This window comes from Equus asinus, chromosome 20 (assembly GCF_041296235.1).
Source record: "Equus asinus isolate D_3611 breed Donkey chromosome 20, EquAss-T2T_v2, whole genome shotgun sequence".
Lineage (NCBI taxonomy): Eukaryota > Metazoa > Chordata > Mammalia > Perissodactyla > Equidae > Equus > Equus asinus.
This window is the reverse complement of record NC_091809.1, coordinates 39,962,960-39,989,112: the sequence shown is the minus strand read 5'-3', so window position 1 is coordinate 39,989,112 and position 26,153 is coordinate 39,962,960. Positions and strand designations below refer to the sequence as shown.

The 26,153-nt window shown below is 35.6% G+C and overlaps 1 protein-coding gene across 1 annotated transcript; it reads right to left on the bottom strand.

Moving 5' to 3' along the window:
- Positions 1-5,919: 5,919 nt before the first annotated feature.
- On the bottom strand, positions 5,920-6,852 carry LOC106835987 (olfactory receptor 8B3-like). The gene has a single exon (XM_014848610.2). The coding sequence runs from the start codon at positions 6,847-6,849 to the stop codon at positions 5,920-5,922; it is 930 nt and encodes a 309-aa protein (XP_014704096.1). The 5' UTR covers positions 6,850-6,852.
- Between the last annotated feature and the right edge of the window lie 19,301 nt (positions 6,853-26,153).

Here is a 26,153-nt window from a genome sequence, read left to right as displayed (position 1 = left end):
GCCTGAGTATTGCAAGAGAAAATTAAAATTTCAAAGAATTTTTGATCCACAGAATTTACTAGTTTGGGATTTCAATCCAAAGATTTAAGTCAGAGTTATGTCAAAGTAACGTTAATCTTTTACAGTTCCTATTCCCAGGGTCAGGGGTAAGTGAGCCCTTGTCCTTGGCCTTTACTTTTCATAATTGTCCCTTTCTAGTTTTAGTCTTTTATGGTTCATTTATCTTTATCATTCCAACAATAACTTCCAAAATGTTCCGTTTCACCATTTTTAAAAATTCAAATCATTCATTTTGAACCCATGGAAAGTTCCCAGTATTGTGACCTACTGATAGAAACAGAAGAGCCATGATGATTGCATTAAGAGTATATACATTCAAAAACCAATGGACAACTACTTATTCATTCTCCACTCCACTGAGTGTTTCTCACTTGTGCGTTCAGGTTCAGGTCTATTCTGATCTCCAGAAAATATGCTTATGTAGGTGAGTTATAAAGTGCTCTAAACCAATATTCTGGGGCTCAACACAAAGTTATTTACTGCTGACTCACTTCTGAACTTCTCTTAAAGTTGTGATACCTTATTCTGATTGAATCATTATGTTTTATAATATTTATCTTGATTGAAGCACATTCTCTTCTCTATGCTGAAATATATTAACATTTCTATATTCCCGAATTATTATCATTACATAGTTGTCAAAATAATGTCTGAAGAAGTTCTTTAGGAAAGACTTTATAAAGAATGTAGAAAGAGAGAGTAATTGAAATTATATTATGGAACGAGATTTACACCCTCTTTACAGTACGATTAACCTAAGCATGGTGATATGTAACATGCACCAAATCTATATGATAGGATTGTATCTTGACTTTCCTACTCCCACAGACTAGTGGGAATTCTTAATTGGGTTGGCAAAGAGAATTGTCTCTTCCCTGGACTGTTCTGGATAACTTTGGACATGTTACCCTACCTCCACTGTTTTCTTCTGTAAGAGGCATTCTGGATTAGGAAAGCTATTCCATATCCTTGGAATTTTATCTTCAGTTTTTACTTATGGACTAGTTTAAGTACAGCTTGAATCAAAGTCTTCTTACCTTAATTTATTGTGAAATTTATTGTAAACACATAGCCTATAAAATAAACAGGAGGTAATTTTAATAAAATGAATGGCATACAACCAACATGCAGATCTATAAATAGAGTAGTGACAGCACCACAGACCTTCTCTGTGCCCCATTATTCCATTCTCCATCTTGACTCCCTTGGGCACACTTCTACGTTTTTCTTCATAGGTTTATCACCTATGTAGGGCCTCATTGTCAACAGCATCTTGCCCACAGAAGGTTGAAGAGAACAGGAGGGGCACATCTTGGCCCTGGAATGGTTTACATCATGTCTAGATCTCAATCACATGCCACATATCTCACTGCAAGAAAGACTGGGAAACGGATGTTCTGGAATAAGAGGTGAACCGTAGCAATTTCTGCCACATTAGGTTAGTCGTATTGGTGTCTACCAACATCATGGATGTGGAGATTAAGTAAGATTTTGAACATAAGAACTTAGTGTTGACCCTGGGACCTCGTAAGTGCTAATAACAATAATGATTACTATACACCATCCTTATGCTTTCCCTTTATTGCATAGTCCAGTAAAAAATAAGAATATATTCACACATTCTTAAATTAGGCAATAAAAATGTTAATATAAAATGTTAAAACTACTTTCTGGATAATTTCTAGTTTGAGTATTTTGTTTTTATTTGTGTTTGAGACATTTTCATTCACTAAAACCATTGTTCGAGTTTCACTGATTTTTAGAAATATGGTAAATTTTGTGTAATAGTACTAAAAAAAAAAAAACCTGATAGATATAGAATCAAAACACCCAAGTTCTAGTCTAGCCCTATGACTTATAAATTGTGCCGGGGTACAGCACAGAAACATCTCCGAGCATTAGTTTTATCATCTATGAGATGGGAACTAGGATCCCCTTCCTCACGTACCTGAAAGATCTTACCTAAAAACACAGAGATGGATGTGACAGTGCAAAGAAAACTGCAACACAACATTCCTCCTCAGAGCAGTTGTAACACCCTGCACATATATTAACATTTGAAGTAGATTAATTCAACTTTATGTCAGAGAGAGTTTAAACAGCCTAGGTGACTCCATCAGCCCTCCCACTCATTGGGGAAGGATATAAATATCTGTTTCAGAATCTAAAACTTCCCCACATCGAAGGTGATTTGAATGTTTAAAGGTACATATTTTACACAGCAAAGCCCTGCATATAAACCAACTACTTCCTTTGATGCTAAAGTGAATATCCAGTGAAATGTCCCAATGCTAGAGAGAACACTGTGCCTGAATTAGGGGAAAATGCCATATCTGTCCCCCATATGGAGATTTGCTGACACAATCAATTCTGGGGACTAACTGTAACCATGTAAGAGCAATTTTAGAATCTATCCATGTGTAGGATGTACCTTTACTATGTTGCGTGATGAAATTCTAACTTTATATGTTCTTCTTACATTGCCTTGTTTATAATTGTGACATATGGCACATTGCTAGGCACTTAGCATGTACAAATGTGTGTTTTGTTTTTACATAAGCAAAAAAATTATTGAAGCAATAATCATTCCCTCTTGCTGGATTCATCAAATACTTCACGCTCAGCCCTGAAGCTCTCTGGAGCTGGAACCAGGAACCATCTATCTGAATGTGCTTACAAAAGTTTAAAGTGGGTTGAATGCAATACAATCGATGTTAGGCAAAGATTTCATAAAATACAGGACTTGAAGATACTGTGTGTGTGTGTGTGCATGTGTGTGTGTGTGTGCGTGTGCGTGTGTGTTTAGGGATGCCCGGTAAGGAAGAATGGAGGTTGGGGTTCAATAACACCAGGAGGGTTAGAAATTAAAGGGATATACAACCAGAACCACTTTTGCTTCTCATTTTCCTCAGCTCTTAACCACAGTGCACCCTGACCATACTCATTATAAACCTGATCCTGAGTAATGACAGTAGATTGCACAGAGAAAATTTACATTAAAGAAATTCAAGATGTAATCAGGGAGCTCTCTTTCTGGTCTTTAACTAGGAGGACCATTTTCTGTTGTAGCGTGGAGACTCCAAGCTTCAGCAATGACTTAGAACCAGCCCCTTCCTAGTACACAGGCATAGGGGAAACCTATGGCTCACTTGTTTAATTCTCAGTTGTGACAACTTCAATAGAATTATACTTCCTCTCATAAGTTCTTTAGTGACTATTACTACTCCTGTAACACAAGGAAGCACACACTATAACGGATAAACCTGATGCACATGGAAAACACCCTAGCTTGATTCCTCTCCTTTGAGAGAAGTCCAAAGAGACAGAGCTTAAGTTGCTAACTAAAATCTACAGCTAAATTGCCTCTTTTAAAACTTTGCCATACTAAACTTTTACAAGCTATATTTACCCTTTTTATTACATTTTATCCAAAACAATATGAAATAGTTGAACTTAATTCGAAAGAAGGTCTTTTCTAAAATTGAAACAAATTTACCTTGTATTTGATTCTTGTCAAATGAAAGATTAGTTACTAGGTTTAATAGACACTTTTGGCAACCTCATTTAATGATAAAATAAAAAAACAGTAGAGGGGTTGGCCCAGCGGCGCAGCGCTTAAGTGTGCACGTTCCGCTTCAGTGGCCTGGTGTTCGCCAGTTCGGATCCCGGGTGTGGACATGGCACCGCTTGGCAAGCCATGCTGTGGCAGGCATCCCACATATAAAGTAGAGGAAGATGGGCACAGATGTTAGCTCAGGGCCAGTCTTTCTCCAGTGCAAAGAGGAGGATTGGCAGCAATTAGCTCAGGGCTAATCTTCCTCAAAAAAAAAAAAAAAAAAGGTAGACACATCTTTGTAATGTTTACAAATATTGCCAAATAGCACAGATATTAACAACTTATTTAGATACATTTCTCTCCAAGTAAGGAAAACAATTTTATCAAAGAGACAGTAAGTAAATGAATGAAAACATAAACTAAGTTCAACTATTTTATACAAAGAGAACTTAAGTGAAAATCAAGCATGATTTTCAGGCCAGGGGGTGCCATATAAGCAGTAATTTAAAACCATAAATCATAAATTTACCAATATTGAACATCTAAAAAACAAACAAGCAAACCAACATACTATTGTTACTAAATCTCACATACCTAAATCTTGAGTGGATATTAGAAAACAAGTAAAATTGAAAATATTTTAAAATTGTCTTACAACATGTTGAAATTGTACTTGTTTAAGGGTTTTTAGAGTAATCAATTTTTACCTGTTTTCTCAAGATAGAAATAATCCAACACCTTATTCCAGAAAAGACATTGGCAAAATTTGATTTATTCAACTGTTTCTTTCAAATTATCATTACTCTCATAACTGCAATTGGAGGTTTTTATACCTTAAAATCCACAAGGAAGTAGCATATGGAAGTCAATAAAAACAGGAGTGATCAAGTTGTTCCCAGGTCCTCTAGCCTTGTAGGTTTAAGTGTTTTTTTTTTTTAATCAAATAACTAGAGCTTTTATCCTATCTAGAGAAATCCTGTGATTTCTATAATATTTCTGGGGCCTTCAAGAAAGGGGAAGGGAGGCATAAGAATGGGCTTGTCTTATCTACCATTTTATTTTCTAGATTTCTTCTACCTAATTTGACTTTTAACTACTACCCACTACTTTCTCTCCTGAAAAATATCCTCTCTTTACCTGGTTCCCAAAATTTTGCCATAGTTTTTCCCATCTTCATTCCCCAAAACACTACTAATGTATCATCATTGTACATTATAAGTTTATGAATGTTTTGTGAAATGTATATTTGTGGCAATATACATATAACAGGACAAAAATTCAGATTGAAATGTGGTTTCTATATCCTCATGACCATTCTCCAAAAGAAGAGTAATTTCTTAGTTGAGCCAATCATTTCCTAACTATACTAGCCCAACAGTTCTCCTCTTTCCCAATAAAAAGAATGATCAAGCCATTTTTATAATTAAAAATCAAAACAAAAAAGTAATATACACCCTGAGAAAAGTTCATATATCATCCTAGAACAAAGCACAGTCAACACTCCACTTAGAAATATTATCTCACATTCCAAGCTTACTGAAACATAAATAATAGAATAAAGTAGAAGCAAAGTATATAAGAAGAGTAGTAGGCTTAAAATCAGAAGATGGAAAGTTTAGTCTAGACTTTTTCATTAAGAAGATATGTGACTGTAAGTAAATCATTAACCACTCTGAGCCCTACCTTCCTGTCTACACAATAAGTATATTTTGTCAATTTGTTATGTGATTGGTGAGTGTGTAAAGGTAAGAAAACCACTTTGCTAAAGTGAGCATAATGCATCGTGTTTACAGATGCAAATTGGGTTATACTGACAGTCTTTATGAAACCTTTCATCTCCGGCATCAAAGGAGATGTCTTCTTCAGGGAAGGCTGTAAATATGGGGTAGAAACACATGGTCTGATTCATGCTTCCAATGTCAAGTAGCAGATAAGGCTTCTCCAATGACACTATGTTCCCCAATGTTCCTTCATTTGATCATCTGTAGACCAGTCTTCTATTTCCAGAGAGAAAAATACAAGTGCAAATTGGTAAAGGAAAAGAAACAGAGATAATAAGTTCTTTTACTAAATATCATTGCTCAATGCGAAAAAAAAAATGAGGAAAGAAATTGTGCAAGTGGTGAGGAAAGAGAGAAGACCTACTCTACAAAAAGGGAAAATAAATTATTGAGAGAAGACTCACATTTCCTTTAACCTGGTATGAAAGAAATAGAATAAGAAGACTGTAAATAAAATTATTTTACTTAATCACACAGAATCCCTTTGTCCTGTGACTAACTAGACAATGATGCTGTTTCTGATCAAAATTTTCTGCTATTCAGTGTTTTCCTCAGAGCAAGCTTAACGTCTTTGTTCCTCAAGCTGTAGATTAAAGGGTTCATTGTGGGAACCACATTGGTATAAAAAACAGAAGAGACTTTCCCCTTATCCATAGACATAACAGAAGGTGGTTTGAGGTACATAAATGCAAGCGATCCAAAGAACAGAGAAACAGCAATTATGTGCGAACTGCAGGTTCTGAAGGCTTTGGACCTGCCCTCTGTGGTGCTGATGTGGAGGATGCTGGAAAGGATCAAAGCATAAGAGACAAAGATGGTGACAGTGGGCACAATGATGTTGATGCCTACCACAATGAATACTACCAGCTCATTGATGTAGGTGCTTGTGCAGGAGAGCTGGAACACAGGAAGGACGTCACACAGATAGTGGTTGATGATGTTTGCATCACAGAAGGTCAGTCTCAGCATGCATCCTGTGTGGGCCATGGCACCAGAAAATGCCATCAAATATGAACCAAGCATGAGGCTGGAACACACTTTAGGGGACATGACAACGTTATACAAAAGTGGTTTACAGATGGCCACATAGCGATCATAGGCCATTGATGTCAGCACATAGCATTCAGAAATAGCAAAGAAACAGAAAAAGTAGAGCTGGGTCATGCACCCCACATAGGAGATAGTATTCTTTGAAATAAAGTTAATCAGCATTTTGGGAGTAAACACAGAAGAATAACAAAGGTCTATAAACGATAAGTTAAAGAGGAAAAAATACATGGGGGTGTGCAGGTGCGAATTCAGCCCAATTAGGATTATCAAGCCCAAATTTCCCAACACAGTGACTATATACATTACTAGAAACAAGACGAACAGGGGGAGTTGGAGATCTGGCTGATCAGTTAATCCAAACAGAATGAATTCTGTCACAAAGGAGCCATTTCCAGCAGCCATTTTTCTCTGAGGGAATCTGTGGAATCAGGAGAAAAGGATTACATTAGAAAACAACTCAGCTCTGCCTGCAATATCTTGTTCTACAAGAGTGTGTATACACTGGGAATGTCTGAGAGTAACCCCACCTGGATCCATAGAATCTGTCTTCACCACTACCATGATATTGAGTGACACTATCTTTCCCTCATTGTCATCTAAATAAGCTAAATATACCAAACAGCATCGCAAACTTAGCCTGTAGAGGGAAGGCCAATGCTTCCATATGCAAACCTGGCTGCTGGAAAGATCAAGGGAGAAGTTTGGACTAGGACAGAATTGCCTTTCTCTATTCTCATCATTTCTTCATACACTTGAAATATCACCTCATCAGTAAAATTGGAAGGAGCAAACCTAGCAATCTTGTGCTGGCCTTTAATGCAGATTACACTTGTTGTGTTGGGAATCACAAAGACTGTTTTTAATTGAAAACTAAGGGACTAGAGTCTAAGACAGGTTAATTTACTGCGTCATGTCATAGAGTAAAAACATAAATGAGAAAAAGTGAGAGTTCCACCCGTAAGGAGGGAACTTACTGAAATACTGCACCCCCTGAGCTCCCTAATGTCTTTGAACATTCTCTGATCTCTCCTCAAACAAATTCTTCCTCCAGTTTCATTTGAATTTCAGAGGTGCACAAAATGGGAAAGGAATAGTCTTATGTCACTGGATGTATATCTCAAAGGAAGGAATACATTATTATAAAAGGAATTCAGAAACTCACCCACTTTAGGGAAGAAAACTTCAGTCTTCTCTTATCCTTAGTATTTAACCTTGTGGTTCTGGAAAGGCAATTTTAGGTTCTGAGGCTTTGATTCTTTTAATACTAAGAGAATGTAGCCAACAGTTAAAATCAGATATGTTCTAGAAATCTTTCTCAACTACAGAAGATAATTTCTGATTACGCCTTCAAGTCCTCTCAAGTAGCAGAGAAAAATAAAGTCTTTATTATTATTGCATTTGCTACTTAATTAGACACTGAAGATTTAATGAGTTTAATTATATAATGCACTTGTTTATGAACAAGGTAGAAGCTTGCTCCATCTCTTCCCCAGGGAATAGATTTTACTTGTAAAAGGGGAATAAAGAGATTATATATGGTGGTGGACCATGATCTGTCCTTAGTTCCTTAGGGATTCAATACTTTACTCATTTTCATTTCATTCCAGGGATTGTACGTAACTCAATGTGTATCCAAAGTAAACTCCTGTCTCTCTATTGTCTTCATTTATGAAGAGAAATCTACTATATTGTTTCATTCTCTGTTTATTCTCATATCATAAATGGAATTTTTTTTCTAAGAGTGTTCTGCCTTCAGCCTTCCTTATTTCATCTGAAATTTTTTTCAAATATTGCAGTAACTCATTTCAGTTTAACTCTTTTCTGGGATGTCTCTTAAATAATTTTCAATGTTGTATACCTGATCTGAAGTTTTAACTTTTAAACACTTACTGAAAATTTCTACCTAACTATCCTGCTGGGTCTTACGTAACATTTTCAGTCATGAGGTTATCAATTTCTTTGCATCACAGAAAACATGGGCTATGGAGTTAGAGGGAGTGTATATGGTTCTTGCCTTCCTACTTCTATTCTTAGTAACTCTAAAACCTTGGACAAGTTACTTAATCTCACTGTTCTTCTGATTCATCTTTGTAAAATAGGGATAGTAAAAATAGAATTTCTTTCATTAGGTTATTGTGGTACTTAAACAAAAAAAAATAAGTAAAATGGTAATAACACTGCCTGGCATATGATCAATAGTCAATAAAAATCAGTTGTTATTATTTACATTCTCATAAATTCCAGTATATCCTCCATCATAAGACTCATCATACATTTTTTCACTCAAATACTATGTTCCCCTATAAAGTATAGGTTGTACAAGGACAAATATCTTTTCTATCTTGTTTACTACTTTGCTCCAGGAACTAAGAGCAACACAGAGTATATAGAAGGAACTCAATAAATATTTCTGAAAATCATGCTATTCTTTGTCTGTGAACCTTCACAATATATTCAGCATTTCTCACATGCTAAGCAATACTGTCTACAACCACAGTGACCTCCATCCATATCCTTCAGCCCACATTTTTGCTTTTTAGGTTTTAATTGAACTGTAGTGCTCAACTGTAGTGGCTGCTAACTATTATTCTAGCATTTTGCCACATAATCCCTCTTACTTAGCCATGTACCTTGCTGTTAGAAGAAGCTCTGAAAGCCAACCTTTGTCCCTCTATAGTTCAAGAAATTTCAATGGTGTTCCATTACCCACTTGACAATAAAAACTATGCAATAAAAATAGAAGCCTGAAAACTATGATTTAGTCTTGGTTAAAATAAAAGAAGAAATTGAGTGAAAGTTTTATTTGATGAGAATCCATGAAAGAACTATTTTGAATAATTTTGCATACATTAAGTGTTGCACAAACTTTTAACTTTCTCAAAAATATAAGAACTAATGTTGGAAAATGCTTACATTTCAGAGACCACAGAGGATGATGGACAAAGATCACAGACCAGGTTAACCAAAGACAATATTTAAAATTTAAGTTTAAATCTGCACAAAGTCACCTTCTCATCATAATAATTTACAGTTTCTCTCTTCAGTGTTTACCTAAAAAGAGCAAGAGTCTTACTAAAGTGTTCATTTGTTATAATATTTTTTAATGAATATCTTGGGAATATAGCCTTAAATCTATATTTTCAGTTAGAAGGTTTCCAGCTTCCTCTTAGAATGCTCAACTAAAACCCCATTTAAAATAGGACCTAATTTTTCTCGCCTGGCAATGAAACAAGAGATAGAATATCCAAGGTTTAGTTCAGCAAGAGAACACTCTCATCAATGACTCCATCTCTTCATTCCACTGTCCTCAGTTTGTTGGCCTTAATCCTCCGACTTGTCATCTCAAGGACACAAAAGAAGTTTTCAAAGTTCCATAAATCACATCTAAACACAAATTTATCCAAAGAAGAAAGCAAACAAAGAGGCAAAAGAACCCCCTTGATATATCTCTTTATATCATGACGGAAATCATCTCCAGAAATCAATAGATGACTTCCTTCTATTTGTCTTCAGTCTTGTGCCTATGCCACATGGCCAACCCAGATGCGAGGAGTACGGACAAAACGAGAATCTCTCATTTTCAGCCTCTATCAAAAAAGAAGTTTCTGGCATTAGGGAAACTGGGTGGAGGAATATCTATTGGGCAAAGCACCAACACAATCTGCCACAAACAAAAAGATTGTGAAAATATTTCGTATGAGAAATTGTATTTTTCAATTTAAATAAAGAATACATATTTTTTAAGTGAATACTCTTTTATATTTAAATCAACTCAGTTATCTTGGACTATTGAAACCATTTTATAGGTATGTATATTTGTGTGTGAAAAATAAGCATAAAGGGCTGGCCCTGTAGTGTAGAAGTTGGGTTCACACTCTACTCCAGTGGCCTAAGGTTTGCCACTTAAGATCCCTGGGGCAGACCTGTACACAGCTTATCAGGTCACTCCATGGCAGGCATCCATCCCACATATAAAGTAGAATAAGATAGGCACAGATGTCAGCTCAGAGCTAATCTTCCTCAAAATAAATAAATAAATATAAAAATACATAAGTATATGTTTACACACACACACTACTTATATGTAGTGGGAGGAGAGAAGAACATCAGTCTATAACAAGAGAGTGTTCTCTTACTAGCAAATATAACATCAGGGTGTTGGTCCAAGATGGTGATGTAGGAAGATCCTGAATTCACTTCCTCTCATGGACACCCCAAATTGACAGCTACATATGAATCATTTCCCTCTAAAAAAGATCTAAAAACTTGATGAACTGCTTTCTACAACAAATGATAAAAGGACCACATGGAAAAGGAGAGAAGAAGCAGAGATAAGGTCTGGCAAAAATCCCCTCCCCTCCTGTGGCAACACACAATGGGGAAGGATCTCACCGAAAAACAGCTTCTCCAAGAGGATCAAGGGGTTGTTGGCCCACATCAGGCACCCCAATCCCTGGGATCTGCACCAAAGAGACTATCCTCCAAAATATCTTACATAGAAAAACAACAGGGCTGACATTCATAGATAGCTGAAGTGCCATAGGAAATTGAGATTCCCCTCTTAAAGGGCTCTCATGCCATCTTACCCCAAAACCCAGCAAAAAAACAGCAGTTTGAAATATGTCTACACTGTATGTAAATGAGATTCATTTACTAATCTATAAGTGTCAGCTGGAGGGGTGGGAGGCAGTTTAAATGCTCCTGCTAGCACAGGTGAGCAAGCTCAGATGTGACACATTCCTGCTGTTTTGCTAAGACAGACAGAGGCAAGCTGTCAGGACACCTTCCCACTGCCTTGCTGAAACTGAAGGCGGTGACACTCTCTCAAGCCCTGGCTGGAGAGAATGAGTGGTCACAGCATTCTCCCACTCCTAGCTGAAAGCTGGGATGTGAGCACAGACAAGGCACTCTCACACTGTGTTGCTCAAGCCCATGGATGCATGCAGTCAAGACATTTTTATGCTGCCTTCCTGAAGTCAGAGAGTGTGTACACTGCCACTCTTCAGCAAACTTACTAAAGCCAATTGGCACATGCAAGCCACACAGGTGACATCCCTGGATGCCAGCCCTGGGCTCCAAAGAACTATAATAATTGGAAAGACAGTTATTGGCAGGCACCACCCCCAGGGCAATGCACAGACAGAAGACTGAAACAAAACTCCAGTCTTCTTGTGAAAAAGGCCTATTCACATAGCCTGGTGCTTCAGCTTGGGGGACAGGCTTCAGGTTTTCCATACACCTAGAGGCTAAGGAGATGCTCCCAGGGAATAAAAGGTAGAAGACATCATCATTGCAAATCCCTTTAGCCTAGCTACAGCTGGATGAAACTTCCCAGAAAGGATTTATATTTCTCTGGAGCCCTGATTTCTGCAACTTTCACTCAAGGTACATCTCTAGATATCCTGGTCTGGAGGCAAGCAGGGATAATGATTGTGGCTCCGGAGAGCTGTATATATTCTAATACTTTAAAAGATTCTGCCTGAGGGTCTGGCTACCAATCAATCTGAAACTAGGTGCTAAATGAGATTCCTCCCCTTGCAACACTGACAGGCCTTGGCACAACCTCAACAACTAGGGCATATCAAGAATAAATCAGGTGGGTGCTCAGTCTATGGTGTAGCGTTTAAGTCCAGCATGCTCTGCTTCAGTAGCCTGGGTTTGCAGGTTCAGATCTTGGGCACAGACCAGTACCACTCTTCAAGCCATGCTGTGATGGTGACCCAAATACAAAATAGAGGAAGACTGGAACTTGCTAATTCAGAGCTAATCTTCCTCAAGCAAAAAATGAGGAAGATTGTCAGCAGAAGTTAGTTCCAAGCAAATCCACCTTACAAAAAAAAAAAAAAACACAATAAAAACACTGAAAAAAAAGAATAATCAGTGCTCTAGACAAACACAAAGGTTTGAAAGGCAACTAAGAGGTAGGGTAAGATAGAATAGAGAGGATCATCACATACACAAGGAAAGTCCCTCAAGATGGAAAAAGTTAGCTGTTACACTAATACATAGAAACAAACACAAAGTCAAGGAAAATGAGGAAACAAAGAAGTATGTTCAAGACAAAAGAACAGAAGTAAAACCTCAGAGAAAGGCCTTAATAACATGGAGACAAGTACTATAATAGGTAAAGAATTCAAAATAATGGTCATAAAAACCCTCACCAAACTCAGGAGAAGAATGAATGAACACCATGAGAACTTCAACAAAGAGATAAAAAACTTAAGAAAGTACCAAGCAGAAATCACAGTGCTGAGGAATATAATAAATGAATTGAAAAATATAGAGGGGTTCAATAGCAGATTAGATGAAGTAGAAGAACAAATTAGTGAGCTGGAAGATATAGCAATGGAACCCACACAGACAGAGCAGTAAAAAGAAAAAATAAATAAAAGTAAGATAACTTTAAGGACATCTGGGACAACATCAAGCAGAATAATATTTATATTATTGGGGTCTGGGGAAAAGAGAGAGAAAACTTATTTGAAAAACTAATGGCTGAGGGGCCGGCCCTGTGCCTGAGTGGTTAAGATCATGTGCTCTGCGTTGGCTACCCAGGGCTTCACTGGTTCGGATCCTGGGCACGGACATGGCACTACTCATTGGGCCATGCTGAGGCAGCATCCCATGTGCCACAGCTAGAAGGACCACAACTAAAAATACACAACTGTGCACCTGAGGGCTCTGGGGAGAAAAAGGAAAAATAAAATCTTAAAAAAAAAATAATGGCTAAAAACTTCCCTAACATAAGAAAGGAAGCATACATCCAGGATCAAGAGGTTCAGAGAGTTCCAAATATAATGAACCCAAAGAGATCCACACCAAGGCACATTATAATTGAAATACCAAATGTTAAAGATAAAGAGAGAATCTTAAAAACAGCAAGAGAAAAACAAATTGTTGCATATAAGGGAGACACCATAAAGCTATCAGCAGATTTCTCAGCAGAAACTTTGCAGGCCAGAAGGGAGTGGCATGACATATTGAAAGTTCTGAAAGGAAAAGTTCCAACCAAGAATACTCTACCATGCAAAATTATCATTCAGATTTGAAGGAGTGATGCGGAGTTTTCCAGATAAGCAAAAGCTAAGGAGATTCATTACTACTAAACTGGCCTTACCAAAAAGCAACAACAATAACAACAACAAAAAACCAGCAAAGGGACTTCTTTAAGCTGAAAAGAAATGGTACTAACAATATCAAGAAAATATACAGAAGTAACAATTTCGCTGGAAAAGATAAATATATAGTAAAGGTAGTGGATTAATCACTTATAAAGTTACAAAGGTTAGAAGATAGAAGTGGTAAAATTACCTAAAACTACATAGCTAAGGATGCATAAAATAAAAAAGATGTAAAAAGTGATATCAAAAACATAAAACATGGGGGAATAATAATATAGTGTCTTGGATTGTGTTCAAATTTAAGTTGCTATCAATTTAAAATACTATTACATACACATGATAATATATGTGAACCTCAGAGTATCCACATACCAAAAACTTATAGCAAACACAGAAAAGAAAATAAGAAATAGATCTAAATGTAACACTGAAGAAAACCATCAAGCCACAAGAGAAGAAAGAAAGGGAAGAAGAAATTAACATAGAGGAACTACAAAAATAGACGGAATAAAATGACTTAATTACTTATCAATAATTACTTAAAATGTAAATAGACTAAATTCTCAAACTAAAAGATATAGAGCAGCTGAATGTGTCAAAAAACAAGTTACATCTATATATTAGTTACAAAAGACTCACTTTAGGAGTAAGAACACACACAGACTGAAAGCAAAAAACAGAAAAACATATACCATGCAAATAGGAATGATAAGAAAACTAGTGTGGCTATACTTGTATCAGACAAAAAGACTTTAAAACAAATACTATAATAAAAGACAAATAGTGGCACTATATAATGATAAAGAGGTCAATCCAGCAAGAAGATATAATATTCATAAATATATATGAACTCAACATAGAAACACTAAAATGTATAAAGCAAATATTAGCTGACCTAAAGGGAAAAATTCACAGCAATGTAATAAAAGTAGGGGACTTTAACACACCACTTACATCAATGAAAAGATCACACAGAGAGAAAATCAAAAGGAAAAATTGGCCTTAAATGACGCAGTAGATCAGATGAACTTACTAGATATATACAGAACAGTCCATCACGAAGAAGCAGAACACACATTCTTCTCAAGTGTACAGGGAACATTCCCCAGGAGAAATGATAAGTTAGGCCACAAAATAAGTCCCAATAAATTCAATGAGATGGAAATAACGTCAAGCAAATTTTTTGCTCACAATAGTGAGAAACTAGAAATCAATTACAAGAAAAAAAAGTGGAAAAACTACAAATATGTGGAGATTAAACAAAATGATGCTGAACAACTGCATCATAAAAAGAATAAAAAAATACGTAGAGACAAATGAAAAGATAAATATGATATATTAAAATCTACAGGATGGAGCAAAAATGATTCTAAGAGGGAAGTTCATAGCAATAGAGGCCTACCTCAAGAAACAAGATAAATCTCAAATAAAAAATTTTACTTTTCACCTAAAGCAACTAAAAAAAGAACAAATATAGTCCAAAGTTAGTAGAAGAAAGGAAATAATAAAAATTGGATTAAAAAAATAAAATTGAGACAAAAAAGACAATAGAAAAGATTAACGAACCTGGGAGTTGGTTCTTTGAAAAGATAAAGAAAACTGACAAACATTTAGCTAGACTTACCAAGAAAAAAGAGAGGGTTCAATTAATGTAATCAGAAATAAAAGAAATTACAAATGATACCGCAGAAATACAAAGGATCGTAAGAGACTAGCATAAGAAATCATAGACCAACAAATAGGGCAAAATAGAAGAAACTGATAAATTCCTAGAAATTTATATTTTTCCATGACTTAATCACGAAGTAACAGAAAATTTAAATAGACAGATTACTAGTAAAAACATGAATCAGTAATCAAAAACTTTCCAACAGAAGTCCAGGACCAAAGAGCTTCACTGGTCAATTCCACCAAACAGTGAAGGAAGATTTAATACCTATTTTTCTCAAACTCTTCCAAAAAGTTCAAGAGGAGGGAAAATTTCCAAACTCATTTTATGAGGCCAGCAATATCCTGGTGCCAAAATTAACAATCACTACAACTAAAGAAAACTACAAACCAATATCCATGATGAACATAAAACTTAAGTCTTCAACAAAATATTAGCAAACCAAATTCAACAACACATTAAAAATATGATGCACCATGATCAAGTGGGGTTTATACCAGGGATGAAAGGATCATTCAACATCCACAAATCAATAAAAAAGGAGTTGCCATATGATTGAGCAATTCCACTACTGGATATCTATCCAAAGAAAACAAAAAGACTAAATTGAAAAGATTGTACATACCTATGAGCATTGCAGCATTACTTGCAATAGTCAAAATTTGGAAACAACCTAAGGGTCCGTTGATGGATGAGTGCATATAGAAGATGAGGGGTGTATACACACACACACACACACACACACACACATATGTATTTAATATGGAATACTACTCAGCCATAAAAATGAAAGAAATCATGCCATTTGGAACAACACTGATGGCCCTTGAAAGTATTATGCTAAGTGGAATAAGTCAGAGAGAGAAGACAAAAACCACATATATCACTTTTATGTGGAATCTAAAAAACAAAACTTGTAAATAAAACACAACTCAGACTCATAGATGTAGAGGACAGATTGGTGGTTGCCAGAGGAGAGCTGGTTGTGGGGAGACAAAATAGGTGAAGAGGATTAAGAAGTACAAACTTCCAGTTTATAAAATAAATAAATCATGGGATGTACTGTATAGCATGGGAATATATTCAACAATACTGTATTAACTTTGTAAGATGACAGAGGATAACCACACTTATTGTGGTGACTATTTTGCAATGTATACTGATAGTGAGTCACAATGTTGTACAAACAAACTAATATAACATTGAATGACAAATATACCTCCAAAAACAAAGGGATCAAACTCTCTGAAGTCTTCAAACTGCTCAAATAAGGAGTGTGCCAAATACAAAATAGTGTTTTGTACTACCACAATTATGGGCCTTTTTTTCTTTTTGGCATGGCAATTCTTAAAAGACAGAAATGGAACAGACCACCAGGGACTAAATTTCTGATAGATCAAAATTAAGATTGTGACTTTTGAAATTTTATTTTTAGGTTTCTTTGAAGCTTCTTTTTATCTTTCAATCTCTTGTTAGAATCTTCCCAATGTATCATATATTATTTGAAACTACTAGACTAACTAAGTTAGGTAAGAAAAGGGATATTCATGATGTAGCACTTTGGAAAAGGATCTATGAGAAAGAGAAAAATATATGACTTGAGATTAGAAATCTCCCCAAGAAACTCTACAACTGTTTATGATATTAAAAAAGAGACACTAAGTTCTCTTCAGGGATATTCTTCTACCAAACCTTGCTACCCACATCAAAGGAAGTCTGCTATAGACAATAAAGCTTCAAGTGGATGTTATGAGATATTTAAGGCTGAATAACCTGACTTTATTTCTTAGACCCTGAGTAAAGATGAAGAAACATAAAGAGGACCTGACAATCCCTGTCTTATTTGACCAGTGCTCAATAGTCATCCTTTGTTCAGAAATAAGTGACCATGTTCGAGTGCTTCTCTTTCATTTCCTCAAACTGTTCCATAGCTTGGAATTTCTGAACAGATCAAAAGAATAGAAATCTTGTGTGCAAAAGCAATGAACAATTACATTTCTGGAAAATAGGACTTATAAGTGTGCCTTATCAAATCTGACAATGTAAAAACACATGTATTATTTGAAAAGAGGTGAAGTAATCGGAAATAAGTTATTTTGGGTATTTACTATCTTATCAATGACTTATTTATAGGAAAAATTTTGTCTCTGAAATTTGTTAGATCATAAATTCTCTAAGTAGTCTAGAGCATAACTCATGATAAAGGAAAAAGGAAACACTGAGTCTTCAGGGGAAAGCCATCTTAAAAATTTAAGAATAGATGTACCATATGATCCAGCTATTCCACTGCTGGATATTTATCCAAAGAACTTTAAAACACAAATGCATAATGATACATGCACTCCTATGTTCATTTCAGCATTATTCACAATAGCCAAGACTTGCAAGCAACCTAGGTCTCCATCAAGGGATGACTGGATAAAGAAGATGTGGCATATATACAAGATAGAATACTACTCAGCCATAAGAAATGATGAAATTGGCCATTTGTGACAACATGGATGGAACTTGAGGGTATTATGCTAAGTGAAATAAGTCAGAAGGAGAAAGTCAAATACCATAGGACCTCACTCATAAGTAGAAGATAAAAACAAGGACAGACAAACACATAGCAATGGAAATTAGATCGGCGGTTACCATAGGGGAAGGGGGGAGGGGGGACGGCAAAAGAGGCGATTAGGCTCACACGTGTGGTGATGGATTATAATTAGTTTTTGGGTGGTGAACATGATGTACTCTAGACAGAATTTGAATATATTATGATGTACATCTGAAAGGTATATAATGTTATAATCCAATGTTACTGCAATAAAAAAATGCAGAAAAAAATAAATAAAAATGAATTGGTGAAAAAAATTCAAAATGTACTAAAAGTAAAAATTTTCTTTACTTTGCAGAAGCGTTTTAGTTCAATGTAGTCCCATTTGTTAACTTTTCTTTTGTTTCCCTTACCTGAGTAGACATGGTACTCGAAAAGATGTTGCTAAGACCAATGTCAAAGAGTGTACTGTCTATATTTTCTTGCAGTTTTATGCTTTCTGGTCTTACATCCAAACCTTTAACCCACTTTGAGTTAATTTTTGTGTATGGAGCAAGATAACGGTCATCAAGAGGTTGATGTCCAAAATATACATAGAACTCATACAACTCAACAAAAACAACCCAATCAAAAAATGGGTAGGGGTTGGCTGGCCCAGTGGTACAGTGGTTAAGTTCACATATTCCGCTTTGGCGGCCCCAGATTCACTCATTCAGATCCTGGGTACAGATCTATGCACAGCTTGTCAAGCCATGTTGTGGTAGGTGTACCACATATACAGTGGAGGAAGATAGGCACAGATGTTAGCTCAGGTCTTCCTGAGCAAAAAAGAGGAGGATTGGTGTCAGATGTTAGCTCAAGGTTAATCTCCAAAAAAAATTTTTTTAAATGGGCAGAGGAAATGAACAGAAATTTTTCCAAGGAATATATATAGATGGAAAACAGACACATGAAATGATGCTCAACATCACTAATTATTAGGGAAATGCAAATCAAAACTACAATGAGATATCACCTTATACCCATCAGATTGGCTATAATTATCAAGACAAAAAACAATAAGTGTTGGAGAGGATGTGGGGAAAAGGGAATGGTCATACACTGCAGGTGGGAATGCAAACCAGTGCAGCCACTATGCAAACAGTATGGAGATTCCTCAAAAAATTAATAATAGAAATACCATATGATCCAGCTATCCTACTACTGGGTATTTATATAAAGAACTTGAAATCAATGATCCAAAGAGATTTATGCATCCCTATGTTCATTGCAGCACAATTCACAATAGGCAGGATGTGGAAACAACACAACTGCCCTTCTACAGATGAATGGCTAAAGAATGTGCCATATATATACACAATTTAATACTACTCAGCCATAACAAAGGAGAAAATTGTCCCATTTGCAGCAACATGGATGGACCTGGAGGGCATGATGTTAAGTGAAATAAGCCAGAGAGAGAAGGACCAATACTGCATGATTTCACTCATATGTGGAAGATAACAAATACGTGGGTAAAGAGAACAGATTAGTGGTTAACAGAGGGGAAGGGGCTTGTTGGGTGGGCGAAAAGGATGAAGGGAAACTTATGTATGGTGATGGATAAAAATTAGACTACTGGGGGTGAGCACGATGAAGTGTACTCAGGAATTGACAAAGAATAATTTACACCTGAAATTCCACAATGTTATAAACCATAATGATCCCAATAAAGTTACTTAATTTTTTTTCTTCTGTATTGAAACTAGGGCAATGTGAAAAATTAGTCTATGTCAACTTTCTCTATGAATTAAATAATAGGAGTCTGTAGTCTAAGTAGGTCCTTATCAGAGAAAGGAAACTTTCTCATTTGGAAATTAGTTTCCATGATAATCTAGGCAGATAGCTCTCTTTGATGGGAATTTTTGACTTAGACGTTTCAAATTGATTAAAGGAAAAAATTGCTCTAGGGAATTTCCAAACTGAATGCTCTTAATAAAATTATTTAAAAATCAAATTAAGATCCTCAAAATATATTAGTATAAATTTTTTAATTGTAGACATTATTATAAATTGCAATATACTGGGAGACAACTTTGGTAATTATTTTGCACTTTCCTTTTACTTTTCCTTATCTCGTTATGAGAATCTTTTGAGTTCTTTAAAGAAGTGTTAAGAGCTAAATGAAGTTGTTTTTTCAAACAGTAGTTCAGAAGAGAAGAAATCTAAAGCCATTTTCTTTTTTCTCCCCACCTTCAATCTCCCTCTTCTGGAAGATCACAAATGATGAGAACAGTAACTTAAAAGTATTCTACCACCCCTCCCAACTTTGTTTTTAACTTTTAACCAATGGGGATAAAAAGCCTTAAAAATAGTGATGCAAGTGTAGTAGAAAATTCACACAATGACATGTGAAAGAAAATGGAAGAGCCAGAACACAGAGATAAGTTGATTGCATTTAAATATATGAGAGGTGTATACCCACACACACACACACACACACACATATGACATATATTTCAATGAAATAGAATTGAGAGTCCAAAAATAAACCCTCACATTTATAGTCACTTGACTTTCAACAGGGATTCCAAAACTATTTAATGGAAAGAATAGGCTTTCCTATTCAAGAAGTTATTTTGTGGATACTGACAAACTGATAAAAAAGTTTATATGGAGATGTAAAAAGTCTAGATATGGAGATGTAAAAAGTCTAGAATTGCCAACTCAATATTGATTAAGAAGAACAAAGTTGGAAGACAGATACTACACAATATGAAAACTTACTGTAAAGCTATGGTGATCAAAACAGTGTGGTATTGGTCAAAGAACTGATGAATAGATAAATGGAACTGAATAGGGAGCCCAGAAATAGACTCACATACATAAAATCAACTGATGTGTGACATAAGAGCAAAGTCAATACAATGGAGAAAATAGAGTATTTTTAACAAATTGTACTGGAAAATTGGATACCACATGCAAAAAAACATAGACCTAGAGAAAGACTTTGCACCATTTGCAAAAATTAACTCACAATGAATCATAGACCTAAATGTAAAATGAAAAATTATAAAACATCCAGACGATATCATAGGAGAAAAACCTAGACAACCTTGGGTGTAGTGATACTTTTTAGATAGAACAACAAAAGTGTGACCTGTGAAAGAAGTAATTGACAAATTGTATTTCATTAAAATTAAAAACTTCTGTTCCACAGAAGACGATGTTAAGAGAATAATAAGACAATCCACATACCAGGAGAAAATATTTCCAAAAGACTTGGACTGGCCTAGTGGCATAGTGGTTAAGTTTGTGTGCTCCACTTCGGTGGTCTGGGTTTCATGGGTTCGGATCCTGGGCACAGACCTAAACACCATTCATCAAGCCATGCTGTGGTAGCATGCCATATTCAAAATAGAGGAAGATTGACATAGATGTTAGCTCAGGGATAATCTTACTCACAAAAAAAAAAAAAAAAGACTTCTCTGATAAAGGACTTGTATTTACGAAACACAGAGAACTCTTAAAACTCAACAGTATGAACGCAACCTGACTAAAAAATGGGCCAAAGACTTTAACAGAAACTTCACCAAAGAAGATATATAGATTGCAAATAAGCGCAAGGAAAGACGCTCCATATCACATGTTATCAAGGAAATGCAAATTAAAACAAAAATGAAATACCACTGCATCCTATTAGAATGGCTAAAGTACAAAACACTGGCAACACCAAATTAGATGTTGGCAAGGATATGGAGCAACAGAAGCCCTCATTTGCTCATGGGAATGCAAAATGGAGTAGTCACTTTGGAAGAAAATTTGGTGGTTTATTTTAAAACTAAACATGCTCTTACACATGACCCAGCAATTGTGCTCCTTAAGACTTAACCAGCGGTGTAGAAAAAGTATGCCTTCCCAAAAACAATTGCATGATGTTTATAGAACTTTATTTATAATTGCCGAAACTTGGAAGCACCAATATGTCCTTCAGTGGGTGCACAAATAAACTGTGGCACATCCAGAAAATGGAGCAGTAATAAGTGCTAAAAATAAATGAACTCTGGAGCCATAAAAGAAATGGAGGAACCCCAAATGCATACTAAGTGAAAGAAGCTCATCTGAAAAGGCGGCATGCTATATGATTCTAATTATGTGACACCCTGGAAAACACAAAATTAGGAAGATACCAAGAAAATCAGTGTTTGCCAGGGGTTGAGGCGGGGAAGGAGTGAATAGGCAGAGTACAAAAGATATTTAGGGCAGAGAAAATACTGTTTATGATACTATAGTGATGGATACATGTCGTTATACATTTGCCCAAACCTGTATAATATACACCACCAAGAGTGAACCCTAAGGCAAAACTATAGATTTTGGGTGATTATTATGTGTCAATACAGGTTCAACAATTGTAACAAATGTATTACTCTGGGGGAGAGTGTTGATAATGGAGAGGCTATATCTGTGCAGAGGCATGAGTACATGGAAAACCTCTGTACTTTGTTCTCAGTACTGCTGTGAACCCAAGCAGCTCTAAAAGATTAAAATCTTAAAAAATTTAAAGACTAACAACAACAAAAAACTTTTCCAGAAAAGAAACTCTAGGCTCAGATAGCTTTGCTGTTAAGTTCTACCAAACGTTTACGGAAGACATAATGCTAATTCTTGAGGAATGCTTTGAAAAATTTTTAAAAAACAGAGAAAGCATTGCATTATATTCTGTAGCACAACACTACCCTGACACCAAAACCAGACAAAATAGATGGAAAAAAAGAAAACTAAAGAACAATATTCTTAATAAACATAGATGCAAAAATTATTTTTAAATTTTGGAAAATTCAATCTAATAGTATATAAGTGAATAACCCATCATGAGAAGTAAAGTTTAATCTTGGGAATGAAAGGTTGGTTTAATATCTAAACACAAATTAGTGTAATTCACCATATCTAATGACTAAGCAGTAAAACTATAGAATCATCTTAACTCAGAAAAACATTTGTCTAAAATTCAATGTTTATTTAACAAAAAATCTATAAATAAAAGGGATCTTCCTCAACCTGATGAAAAGACCTAACAACAGCAACAAAAATCTACAACTAGCATCACACTTAAGGGTGAAGAACGAATGCATTACCCCTAAATATGAAAACAAGGCAAGAATTTCCACTCTACTACTAGTATTTTACACTATGTGAGAAATCAAAGAGAGTGAAATGAACAAAAAAATTATTGGCAAATAAATTGAATTATAAAAAATATGATCATTTCTATTAGCAAATTACATGATTTTATGGATAATAATTCAATGTAATATACAAAGTAATCCTAGTAGAAATCATAGGGATTTTAGGAAAGTCGCAGAAAATAAGGTCAATGTTATATCTATCTATTAGCAATGAACAATTGGAAAATCAAGTATTTTAAAATGCAGTACATTTGCAGAAGGACCACAAATCGTGAAGACTTAGGTAGAAACCTAATAAAATATGTGCAAGATATGTACACCTGAAAACTGAAAAACATTGAATAATAGAATATATATATCTAATAGTATATACTGTGTTTATGGATTGGAAGATTCAATATTGATAAGATATCCATCTTATAGAAACTGATGTATACAGAAGTTATAGATAATTGCATTAAATTCTAAGCAGGATGTTCTGTAAAAAGCTGATACTCAAATTTATATGAAAAGCCAAAAACATGAATAGTCAAGATTGTTATTGAAAGGAATAAAGTTGGAGTACTCACATACTATGATGCTAGAATAATCACATTGTGTGGTATTGGGAAAAGGATAGACACATAACTAGATAACTCAATGAACCTGAATATAGAGACCAGAAACAGACACCCTCATATATTAGGTCAATTAATTTTGACAAAAATGCAAAGCAATTTAATGGCTTTGAAACAAACCTTCTGGAATAATTAGATATACATAACCAAGATAACTGCAATCCCTACCTCACCACAAGCACCAACTACCTCACAAACTACCTCACCATTAAAAAAATTTACTGCAAAATCAATCATAGATATAAATGTAAAACATAAAACTTAATGACTTTTAGAAGACCGAAAGAGAGAAGCTATGTGAACTACAGTTAGGCAAATATTCCTAACATGGACTACCCAAAGTACAGTCCATAAAAGCGAAAATTTTTTTAAAAATTTTCTCTGAGAAAGGCAATACTAAAAGAATTAAATGACAAGCCAAACACTGGGAAATATGTATTCAAATCGTATATCTAATAAGACACTTTTATGCAGAATATATAAAAACACTTAAAACTCAAAAATAAGTAAACAAACAACTGAATAAAGAAATAAGCAAGTGATGTCAGCAGACAATTCACCAAAGGAGATATATGGATGATAAACACATGAAAATGTCATTAACATCATTAATCATTAGGGCAATTTATTTATTTATTTATTTATTTTAAAAGATTGGGACCTAAGCTAACAACTGTTGCCAATCATTTTTTTTTCTGCTTTACCTCCCAAACTGCCCCCCCCCCCATACATAGTTGTATATCTTAGTTGTGGGTCCTTCTAGTTGTGGCATGTGGGACGCCGCCTCAACGTGACCTGATGAGCAGTGCCATGTCCCCGCCCAGGATCTGAAACCTGGGCCACCGAAGAGGAGCCTGCAAACTTAACCACTCGGCCACGGGGCTGGCCCCAGGACAATGCAATTTAAAACCACAATGAGATGCTACTACACACCTATTAGAAGAGCTATTTATTTATTTATTTTTTAATTACAGTACCTGGAACTAATGAGGATGCAGAGGAATTGGAATTCTCATACCTTATTGGTGGTATTCAATATGGTACAGCATGTTTAGAAAACAGTTTGAAAGTTTCTTATAAAGTTGTCTCCATCCAAGTTATTTACCTAAGTAAATGGAAACTTATGTTGAGACAGAAACTGTAAACTTATCGGAGGGTATCTTTACTTCCCTCTCACTTTTGAAGAACAATTTTGCTGTATATAGAATTCTTTTTTTTTTTTTTAAAGATTTTATTTTTTCCTTTTTCTCCCCAAAGCCCCCGTTACATAGTTGTATATTCTTCGTTGTGGGTTCTTCTAGTTGTGGTATGTGGGATGCTACCTCAGCGTGGCTAGATGAGTGGTGCCATGTCCGCGCCCAGGATTCGAACCAACGAAACACTGGGCCGCCTGCAGCGGAGCGTGCGAACTTAACCACTCGGCCACGGGGCCAGCCCCATGTATATAGAATTCTTGATTCACAGATCTTTCTTTCTTTGTTTCTTTTCTTTCTGTCTGTCTGTCTGGGGCCGGCCCATTGGCGCAGCAGTTAATTTCGCACATTCCACTTCTCGGTGGCCTGGGGTTCACTGGTTTGGATCCCAGGTGCGGACATGGCACTGCTTCGCAAAAGCCATGCTGTGGTAGGCATCCCAAATATAAAGTAGAGGAAGATGGGCACGGATGTTAGCTCACGGTCAGGCTTCCTCAGCAAAAAGAGGAGGACTGGCAGTAGTTAGCTCAGGGCTAATATTCCTCCAAAAAAAAAAAAAAAAGTCTGTCTTTCTGTCTCTCTTTCTTTTAGCACTTTGAATATATTGACCCATTGCTTTCTGGACTCCAAAGTTTCTGATGAGAAATTTGCTGATGATCTTTTATAGGATCCCTTCTGTGAGATGCATCACTTTTGTCTCCTGCTTTCAAAATTCTTACTTTGTTTTGCCTTTCAAATTTTGATTATAACGTATCTCAGAGTGAGTTTCATTCATTTCATCTTACTTGGAGTTCATTGAGCTTCTTGGAGGTTGTAATCATATTTTGCATCAAATTTGGAAAGTTGCTGACCATTTTCTTAAAATATTCTCTCTGGTCTTTCTCTCTCTAACCTCCTTCTAGGACTCTCACAATACGTATGTCCGTCTACTTGATGGTGTCCCATGTGTCCCTTAGGTTGTGATCACTTTTCTTAAATGTATTTTCTTTCTGTTCATCAGATTTCATTGTCCTATCTTCAAATTTACTCAGTCTTTTGTCTTCCTGCTCAAATCTGCCTTTGAATTTCTCTAGCATATTTTTAAATTTCAGTTATTGCAATATTTAGTTCAAGAAGTTCTGTTTGCTTTCCTTCAATATTTTCTCTTTATTGATATTTCCATTTTATTTATTATTTTCTTGACATCGTCCACACATTTCTTAAGTTGTTTCAGCCTCTTTAAGACAGTTGTTTAAAGTCTTTGTCTAGTAGATCTGCCATCAGGTAGGTTAGGTACAGTTTCTATTGATTTATGATTTTTCTTTGAATGGGCCATACTTTCCTATTTCTTTTTATGCCTTTTGATCTGTTGTTGAAAACTGGATATTTGAATCTAATGATGCAGTAACTCTGGAAATTA

Coding starts and splice junctions, on each gene's coding strand:
- LOC106835987 (XM_014848610.2), bottom strand. CDS start 6,849: ATGGCTGCTGGAAATGGCTCCTTTGTGACAGAATTCATTCTGTTTGGA.